This window comes from Amphiprion ocellaris, chromosome 3 (genome assembly GCF_022539595.1).
Source record: "Amphiprion ocellaris isolate individual 3 ecotype Okinawa chromosome 3, ASM2253959v1, whole genome shotgun sequence".
In the NCBI taxonomy this organism is placed as follows: Eukaryota; Metazoa; Chordata; class Actinopteri; family Pomacentridae; genus Amphiprion; species Amphiprion ocellaris.
In genome coordinates, this window is record NC_072768.1 from 24,367,864 (window position 1) to 24,377,903 (window position 10,040).

A 10,040-nucleotide genomic window follows, 5' to 3' on the forward strand; every position below is an offset into this window, starting at 1 on the left:
ACACGATTCTCTTTTCAATATTTGCTCATCTTTGCTGAGATATTGGTTCATTTAAATGTTTATTGTATGTAAATCGTCTGAGAACCTTAGAGGAGAAAATCACTATTAAGCATTTTACAACTCACTGTTTTACAGAAGATGTCAGAATCTAAAGAGGTTGGGAACCACTAACGTAATCATTGACAACGTGTTGTATTTTAAAAACTTCATCTAAAAGTATCTAAAGCTGTCCAATAAGTGTCATGGAATATAAAGTATATTGTTTCCCTGTGAAATATTGCAGTGTGGAAGTATGAAATAGCTTAAAATCGAAATACTCACTGAAAGGTTGTACATAAGCATAGTACTTTGGTAAGTTACTTTCCATCATTGCTCTTTGGACAGAGCCAGGCTAAATCTAACAGTCCCATGTTTACGATCTTAACGCTAAGCTAAGCATTAGCACCATATTTATACAGATATGAGAGTGTCATCAATCTTATCTTACTCTCCTCATGAAACTGACTGAACATACATGATAAACTGTCAACCTATTTCTTTACACATCATTCAGGGAAATGTTGTTATCAGTAAATAGGATGAATAATTATGTTTCTTTTGGCCATCTGTTTTATAAATGCAATATTGGTTTAGTGACTTTCTGTTGTTCAAGTCATCTGACCAACAAGGTGGTCATCTGAAATCTCATGACTGTATTCCATCACTATGTCCTTGTCTCTCTTTGCTATTTTTACCATCGTATGATTGGCTGTGCGATGGCCGTGCCCACAGCCACACAAAAGGTTGTAGCATATACACACTCACAAACACCATTACCACATGTTTAGTTACTTTGAGTTGCAGTCACTTAAATTACATACAACACACAGTTTGTTGTGTTTAAAACTGGTTTATTAGCACTTTGACAACCCACTGCGTGCACATTTAGTTTACATTGTTTGTCATTTTGCTATTTGTTTGTATTAATTCCTTTCTCCTTTCTTTGAGTAACTTGGCTGCTGTGTGGCATTTCCTGCTTGGAGACAGACAAAAGATGGAGCTGTGGGCGGAGCATGGCTTTATGCTGAAGTCCCTCCCATGGACCAAACCAAGAGCTCTTACATTATTGTGTTATTTTCAGTTATTGTGTATATAGTTTTACCCCTGTATATTAAATGTGGTCTGATCAACCACTATACATGTTGCCCCAGTGTCTCATTCTGGAAGCTCTGTCAGTTGAGTTGTTGTCCAGTGTTTGGTAGCCTTATTTTCAGTAGAGTGATAGTTTGTTGACCTCTTTTAAGGGCCCTATAACTTCGATTTCAATATCTTCAGTCATTTGTTTTGAAAAAGCTACATTTTTGGGGGAAAATAAATCCATCTTTTTTTTGGGAACTAAACTTGTGTTTTTGTGTGAGACTGCTTGGTCCACGACAGGCTCTTTCTGAGTGACATGAAAGAACTGAAAAAAGCTGCTATAAAGTCCTTTTTGTTACCGTTAGGGCAGTGCTGTGATCTGATGTGGGAGGTATAAAATGCCTAAGACAACTTCTTGTGTATAAAAGATGATGCAACATGTTCTGAATTACATCACACAGAAATGCAACTTTTCAGCGCACTTATTTATTTTTTTGTTTGTGGTTTCCAATTGCTGAAAGAGTCACTGATGGTGTAGATGGTTTGAGATAAAGATGACACTTCAAAACTGAAATTTGTCACCAGTGGGGCCTCAACAGGGATTTCCACTTTCACACACACACACAGACACATTAGTATGGGTTCTTGTAGGTGTGATCCATGATGGCCATCAGAGCCAGCCAGGTCTCCTGGGAGGTGGGGATGATCTGATTGGCAGGCAGGATGAAGCCATAACGACCAGTGTCCCTCAGCTCAAAGGTGTAGGAGTATTTGATGCCCTGGTTGTAGGTCCAGTCAACAGTGCTACCGCTGGCTTGATCTACAATGAAAACAGGTATTTATGAAACTTTCACATTCTGAGTATAAAACTGAGTGTTCGGACAGCAGCCAAAACACTGTACTTAAAGTCAGTTTTATAAATGCATGCTTTGACTTTATCTAACTTATACATTTTTGTTCCGTTAACTCACTCTGAATTAACTCAAATCTGCTTCCTGTATAAAGTTTAAATTGTTGGTTTACAAATGAGGTCAATATTGAGATGTTATTTGTTACCATTAATTGTGTTCACCCCTGGAATCCATGTACTTTATATACATAAAAAAGTGGAGTACATGTCTGAAGGACAGATCTATCTTGTTTTGATTGGTCACATATAAGTGTTTGGATGTACATGTGACTAATTTAAGAATCTTTCTAAATAACTTCACTTGGAGAGAAAGGAAAGAATCCAGTCAACATTTAGTCAGCTCTGTTTATCATTTTAAGACCTGAAAGTGACAATTCACTTATGAGCTAGAAACTTATCTAATGACATAGAGAAGTGTCGTTCTTCTTGTTAATATGACAAGAAGAATGAAGAAAGCAATCAGTAAAAAGTAGCTTTTGTTGGCATAAATTTAATTTTAACTTTGAAAATAAAAACTGAAAATTGCGTTCATGCCAAAGAATAGAAGTTTCATTGTGGTAAAAGGTGAACAAGTGATTCCGAAAAATCTTTGCTCTATTGACTGCTCTGGTTTGACAAATGTGCCAACTTCTAACAACAATGTTGCTTTTTGTTTAGGAATTTTGAAGTTTGAAATGAGATCCGTCGTCTCTAGTGACCCACTTGAATAATTTTAGTACTACTGCAACCTTTACGATTACAGAAAAAAAAGTAAGAGTGAGAGAAGGTGAGAGTATATTCTCTGGTCATCAGAATAAAGTCAGACAGTCTATATTGTCAGTAGTGTTGCGAAACTTACAGATGGTGTCAATGATGCTGCCATATCTGTAGCGAGTACCGTACAGGGAGGCCAGGTCAGTGATGGCCTTTTTAGCCAGACTGTGCTGTAGAAAGAGATCATCATGATACTTTCAATAAACAGCAGAGCTCACAGAAGAGATCTAACAACTGCCAATACTCTAGAAGAAGGAGAAAAAATCTGAACATGTTTTTTAATATACCAGCTCAGCCTCATCCTTGGCAGGAGTTCTGGTGTAGCCATAGGGGTACAGGAGCATCTGGGAGTAGGAATGGATGGAGATGAAGGCCTTCATGTTGCCATGAGACTTCACAAAGTCCACAATGGACTTGACCTCAGACTCAGACTCAGCTCTGGGTCCATGGTAGGTCTCTGAGCAGGGGCTGCTGCTGGCACCAGGCACTGCAAATGAGTATGATGAACACAAACTAATGCCTTTGTAAAGAGCAAACTAAGGTATAAAGACATTTACCTCTGCTGATCTTCAGACTCCCAACAACTTAAGAGCCTCCTATTGGGCAAAATTGGCCAAATAAAACCAGAGGTTATACAGTCCTGGTGAAATGAGGCTTTTGTGCTTCAAAAAAACACACACACAAAAAAAATACAAGACACAAGATACACTAAGACACACTGTGGAGCCAAAACGGGCAACAGTATGGGACCTGAAAAGCCACTGTTCAGAACTTAATGTGTCGGTTTGGTGCCCTCTGGTGATGACATCAACAATAGCATTGTGACAGAAAGTAATGGAAGATGGTTCAAATCTACATGTAGTAACTTTAAAGGTCAGTTAAATAGATAACACAAAGCGTTTCATTGAAACACAATCACATTCAACAGTTCTGCCCTCAATCCTTAGTGACAGAACCCTAAGCAGAACCACTAAAAGCAAAATAACCTGACCCAATATTTGACTGGACAGCAGCTAAAGAGGACTTAAGTGAATGACATTTGGTGCATTAGTGGGTTGACATTACGTCCAAAACCAGCATTCCAGTTCCTGTTGGGGTCGACTCCGACACAGCTAGATCCAGAGTTGGGCTTCCTGGTCTTGCGCCACATACGGTTCTGAAAACATCATGTGACATTGAGGATTTACTTTCATACTTCCCATTATATTTACAAGTCTTGATTTGTTTCTAATGTTTTATTTGACTCACAGACAAAATAGGCCCGCATACTGCAGTCTAAATATCCAGTGGTTAGATTTCTACCTCTAATTTGGAATTTCACTTTCCTTTAACAAAGAAGCATGCAACATATAATGGGTTTTACCTTGGAAATTTTCCATATTAAGCTGAGAAGCTCCGAAGAAACCTTTAGGGTTTTTAAGGTTTTTAAAAAGTAATTCCAATCACTTAATAAAACTTACGAGAGACTCACATTGTTGTGGGTGTAGTAGAATCCATCAGGGTTGGTCACAATCTCCAGGAAGATGTCCATATTGTTGAGGATGGCGGTGAGAGCAGGGTCGGTTCCATAATCAGTCACAATCTATACACACAAATGCAAAGGACACAACAGTCAGGACAGCGAGTGAGTGCAGAGACATAGGAGGAAGATGTTACACTTAAATATCAAAGGACCTTCTTTGCGAACCAGGTGCCGCTGGCCTGAGTGACCCACTCTCTGGAGTGGATTCCAGTGTCGATCCAGATGGCAGGACGGTTGGTTCCACCAGTGCTGAACTATAACACAGCAAAGAAAAGGAGCAGAAACTAAAATATACTCAAATATAAACTTCAAATATGTGTTCCCTGGTTATTTTCAGAATTAAAAAAGGAGATTTTAAGTAACGTGACTCCAATGTTTAATTCAGTGATGCTTTGGAAAATGCATTTTTTACTCTTTACAATTAGGGTCATTCGATTCTTTTTCATAACTTTTAGTTCATTTTATAATTACAGTCCTCATGTGCTGGACTAGTTTTACCTTGAGCACATTCAGGGGACGGCCCTCGTAGCTCTGACCGATCACGATCTTGCTGACCAAGTTAGGATTCTCAGCCACCAGCATGTCCTGGAAACTGTAGATCTGAACCAAACACACAATCCTGCTCTTAATGCACAAGAACCGATGGAGTTTCACATGATTCTGCAGCATTTCCTGAATGATTTTTTTTTGTATTTCTGTTTCAATCTGTCTTAGTAATGTCATCCTAATTTGAGTTTTCCTTTGCAGTGTATTTATATAACAATGAACAGTTGGGAATCTAAATTTACACTGGCAAAATTTCTTTATTTAATGTGCTGTGATATTTGTCAGTTGTCAGTTTCAATATGTTGCGTGTCACCATAATTGTAACTTAGATGAGCAACGGATCATACTTTAAAGCTCAGCTATTTCACAACACTTGTGGTGATAATCACTTTACTGGATTCCAGCAGCCGGAGCAGCTCTGTGTACCTACCTCACTGATGGTGTGGTAATTGGTGTAGTCAAAGCTGTCAGTGTTTCTGGGCTCAGGAGCACGAGCAACAGACACCATCTGCTCCTGCTCCTCATCCAGCATCACCTGCAGGACAGTGATGTCATTAATATTTGAGGTTCACATCAACAAGTTTTCTTTCCTTTAAATGAGAGTCAGGGACGTCACCGAGTCTCATACTGTACCTGCAGGTCTACAATCATGATGGAGTACTCAATGTCCTGTGTCTCCAGGTAAATCTTGACAGACTGCAGGCTGTGGAAGGGAACTCTGACGTCCACAGGAGTGGCCACACCAGTCACGTCTCTCCAGAAGTCCAGCTGAAAGAACACATAGATGCCATGCACAGAGTAAACAGAACAGGTTTCTGACTTTCATAAGAGCAGCAATGTCATACATAAAAGGGTGTCACATTTTGGAATCATTGTTGTTTTTCTTTTTATTGAAGAATTTGACTTAGTGGGGATAATGACCTCAAAGTGGATCATGTCCTCCATCTCCTTGATAAGAGACAGCTGGACATCATCCTTTGGAATGATTCGAAGAACCTGATGTCTGCAAAAAGAGAACCATAATATTTTAAACCCTGTTACTCAACACAACTCTCTTGTGTTGACTGTGTAACCTTCCACAGAAAAATATAAGGTGCATTTATTGTGAAAGTGGAATTATCATTTAGTCATCTAAACCAGCTTTTACTGGCATCAAATGGAAGCATCAACAAAAAGAGATTAATGTAGGTACACATACAGTGCTAAAGTCTGAGGCACTGTAGCTCTTCAGGTTTGTTCCATCATGCAGTAGCATGAAGAAGGCATCTAATTGATCCCATGTTCATTCTTACACATGAAAACAAGCCCTAACACACAGTCAGAGGCATAAAAAGCTGTTTTCTAAGACAGGAAGATGGTTGACCAATGATTATGTCTCCAAGCAGTTCTTGTGGGGTTCCGTCAGTATCCATATTAGGGCCACTACCTTTTAGTCATAGATAAATGACATCTCTCTGAAAAAGAGACTGCATTAACATCTGAATGTGAGCGAGTATTGGTGCAGTTTGCTGATAGCAAACAGTCTCTTCTAATCTTCATGGTGCATAATTTGACAGAGCAAAGATACTTGGAGTAGAAGATTCAGAGACTGGTGTGTGCATGTTCAAGATCGAATGCACAGATCTGATTCTGTTCTTACAAATCTGAACACTGAAATGTTGATCTGTTGGTGAAGTGCTGGGTATTTGGTTTTCTGCTCTCTGAAAATTTTTGTCAATAATATATTTCCATAACTGTGTCTACTCATGACAAGGGACTAATTGTTGCTCTTTTTACATATATTTTAGAATTCAGTACCTTGAAGTGACAAAACTTTGTACAGTTCAACTGGACTAAATCTGCTTTTTGTTGCAGATTTTTTTGTTGTTGTTTTTCTGTTATTGGTTCAAGGCTTAAAATTCTCTGTGATGCCCCCTGAGTCAGCAAACTGAACACTTCTGAATTCAGCTATAGGGCTATGTTGCTACATCTGCTTTTTATAGTTAAAATGTGACCATTCCTCTCTCTGGGTGAGAGAAAAGGTAATAAATTAATGAGAATTGAATAACAGCTGTGCTCCCTGAGTGTGACTTCCAAATGTTCAGAGGGAAGTCCTTACATTTACTATCTGCCAATTCTCTGTAGATTTTAAAACTCTTTTACTTAATTTTAAAGTGCTTTGTGGACTTGAGCTGTGCATGGACCAGGGTGGTCTGTCACATTCTGTGGCACTAAAAGTCTGTTAGATGTTCCAACATGCAGGACAGGAACCCGAGGCAGTTTGGTGAAAGTATCATACCGTCACCTAACTGCCTCATGTTTTCGTGACTGATTGTCAAGTGTACTTGAGAGACGTGATGCTGTTTCAAAAGTCAAAGTCTGCATCCCGCTAGCATGACTTTATTACTTTACTTGTAGTGCCCCAAACTTTTGCCCAGTGCCATATAAACAGATGACTTACATCCTACCCAGCAGTGAGAGGTTCTAGTTGGCTCACTTACCCTTCGAACGACTCCTTTGCAATAACAGCCACAAGCAGCGCGGCGAATGCGAGCAGGCCTCTCATCGTGACCAACAGTGTGAACCTGTCAGGGCCCAGACACAAGCTTTTATGACATAGTGTGTCAGGTCACATGTCCAAACCACGACCTTGTTAAAAGTGACTGAGGTGAGTCACCGGCTGCAGCAGTTCCCACACCAGCCTGAAGATACCACACCAAAAGTACCATCATGCATTTTTATGTTGTTCACATATTTAGTTTGTGTTGAGTTCACACAGAAAAAGGAAGATTGTTTAAGGTCAGCTGGATTTGGTTTTGGTCCTGAATGAAACACCTTTAAAAATCCAGTGTGTTTCCTCATTCTCTTAGGTTACATATATAGAAATGGTTTATCAATCTTAAATGTGTAAATTGTAACCTGTAACCACTTTGTACTGCAACAATTGCAGCTAAATGTTTCAGGTAACTGTTGATCAGCATTGCACATCAGCGTGGTAGAATGTTAGTCCATTCCTCTGTCAAGAACAATTTCTACTTGGGGATGTTGATGGGTTTCTTACAGGAACTGCTCACTTCAGGTCCTTCCAAAACATTTCTACTGGATTAGAGTTCAAAACTTTGACTTAGCCATTCCAAAGCATTAGCTATATTGTTCTTTACCTTTCTTTGAGCAACTGTTTTGCTGCATTACCTACGTTGTCTAAAAATTCAGTTCACAAACAGCTGTTATGACAGTTCCCTTTAGATTTCACTAGCAAATGTCTTGTTTAATCAATTATGGTGAATTGTCATGGCCAAGCAGCAGCAAAACAGGCCTAAACCGTGATACCACCACCATGTTTCATAAATATGCAGTGTTTTCCTGATGATGTTTATCTCCTAATGTAATATTTCTCTTTCAAAGTTCTGTTTTGTTGTCATCCATTCCCAAAACAATGTCAGTGCCAAGAATAATGTTCTTCCTGGAGAGCAGTGTCTTTCTTCTTGCAGCTCTGACATGCAACACTAGTGGTGTTGTTCAGTGTTCTCCTGATGGCAGACTCATTAACAGTAACATTCGTCAGTGTGAGTGGTTCAGATGTTACTCTGGGTTCCTCTATGACCTTGCAGACTATTACACATCTCACTCTTGCAGTGATCTTAGTGGATCAACTGGTTTTGGTGAGCATACAGATGGTTTTGAATGAGTCCTAACTCTTTGGAGATGGCTCTGTAACCTTTTCCACACTGATTTTGAAGTCCTCAGAAATCTTCTATATTCGTGCCATGATACACTTCCTTTGATAAATCCTTGTTCTAGCAATAAAACAGAGCACCCACTCAGACCTGATTGTCATCCCACTGATCGAAAGCATCCGCTCCTAATAATACGTTCAGATTAATTGATAATCCCATCGAGGTTCACATACTTTTGCCACTAACCGATTAGATAGATAGATAGATAGATAGATAGATAGATAGACAGATAGATAGATAGATAGATAGATAGATAGATAGATAGATAGATAGATAGATAGATAGATAGATAGATAGATAGACAGATAGACAGACAGACAGACAGACAGACAGACAGACAGACAGACAGACAGACAGACAGACAGACAGACAGACAGACAGACAGACAGACAGACAGACAGATAGACAGATAGATAGATAGATAGATAGATACTTTATTAATCCCGAAGGAAATTCAGTATGTAACAATAGATCATTTTTATTAATAAATAAATGACCAGATATCATATTTTTTTCATCACAATTTTAGGACTTGTGACCAAATCTGAATGTAAGTGATATTTAAACAAATATTTACATTGCTATGTCTTTATCACCATTTCCTTTTGTTTTAATTGTGTGAGTGACTTTGGAAACAGAATAACTGTTAACAGGAAATGCTACAATGAAACAATAGGAGGCCATTTTTACTATCAGCTGCCATAAAGTGCTGGACTAAATTCTGTTTGCAGCTTAAGATGGAATCTCACTCCTCAATGCAAAACCATGTCTGTCCGCAGTCTGCTTCAGCTTCCTCTCTTGTTAGAAAAGCATCAATGCTCCAGATTAAAACCAGCTGCCTGGGACATATTTACTGTGAACTCTACCTGCTAGCTGACATACACTTCCAGGCATGAGACAACTTAAGCTATCAGAGTACAAACTGCACATCTGGTGTTTTAGCAGGGTTTCATTTTAAAATCGACAAAACAATGCGACACCTGCTCCAATGAACAGACAACCTGCATCGAAGTAACACTCACTTTTGAATGGGCTTTGCAATAATATCCAGCATTCTTCCTCTAAAACAGTTTGGTTGGTGTAAGTATAGTCTGAGAATGTTTAAATATTGAACAATGGGCACCAGAGAACATTTTCAGAATTCTTGAATGGCTCGAAAGTCAAATATTCTTCCTCATATGGATGTCTTCTTATGCACTGTTATAAAAGATTGATCCCACATTTGGACATGTAATTATTATTATTCAGTGTGCATGACAGCAAATGCAATCCTTGGCATTACTAAATAATGGAAACTCTCCCCAATGTACATGTCCCATCTGCAATCTGCCATTTAGTCTTACGCAACAAAGCTGATATGGTGAGTGCAGAGGAAAAGTAAAGAGTGGTGTGGAAAACACCTGCAGGATTCACAGACACTTACAGTTCAGCAGACAGTGTGTTTGGTCCACATCCATGAGTTCTACTGGAGTCTCAG

General features: G+C 39.0%; 1 protein-coding gene across 1 annotated transcript; it reads right to left on the bottom strand.

The window, feature by feature from the left end:
• Nucleotides 1-1,582: 1,582 nt before the first annotated feature.
• cpa5 (carboxypeptidase A5) lies at nucleotides 1,583-7,411 on the bottom strand. The gene is made up of 11 exons (XM_023276619.3): nucleotides 7,328-7,411; nucleotides 5,769-5,850; nucleotides 5,481-5,615; nucleotides 5,278-5,382; nucleotides 4,800-4,901; nucleotides 4,454-4,555; nucleotides 4,251-4,361; nucleotides 3,845-3,935; nucleotides 3,067-3,266; nucleotides 2,865-2,949; nucleotides 1,583-1,936 (listed from the first exon to the last, which is right to left on the bottom strand). The coding sequence occupies exons 1-11, from the start codon at nucleotides 7,390-7,392 to the stop codon at nucleotides 1,749-1,751; spliced, it is 1,266 nt and encodes a 421-aa protein (XP_023132387.2). The 5' UTR covers nucleotides 7,393-7,411; the 3' UTR covers nucleotides 1,583-1,748.
• Between the last annotated feature and the right edge of the window lie 2,629 nt (nucleotides 7,412-10,040).

What these genes read in the sequence shown, in the direction of transcription:
- cpa5 (XM_023276619.3), bottom strand. Translation starts at nt 7,392, where the DNA reads ATGAGAGGCCTGCTCGCATTCGCCGCGCTGCTTGTGGCTGTTATTGCA. An exon ending in AGGACATGATCCACTTTGAG is followed by an intron (nt 5,616 to 5,768) that starts GTCATTATCCCC and finishes GTGTTCTTTCAG; the next exon opens with CTGGACTTCTGGAGAGACGT. An exon ending in GCACCTGGTTCGCAAAGAAG is followed by an intron (nt 4,362 to 4,453) that starts GTCCTTTGATAT and finishes TTGTGTGTATAG; the next exon opens with ATTGTGACTGATTATGGAAC.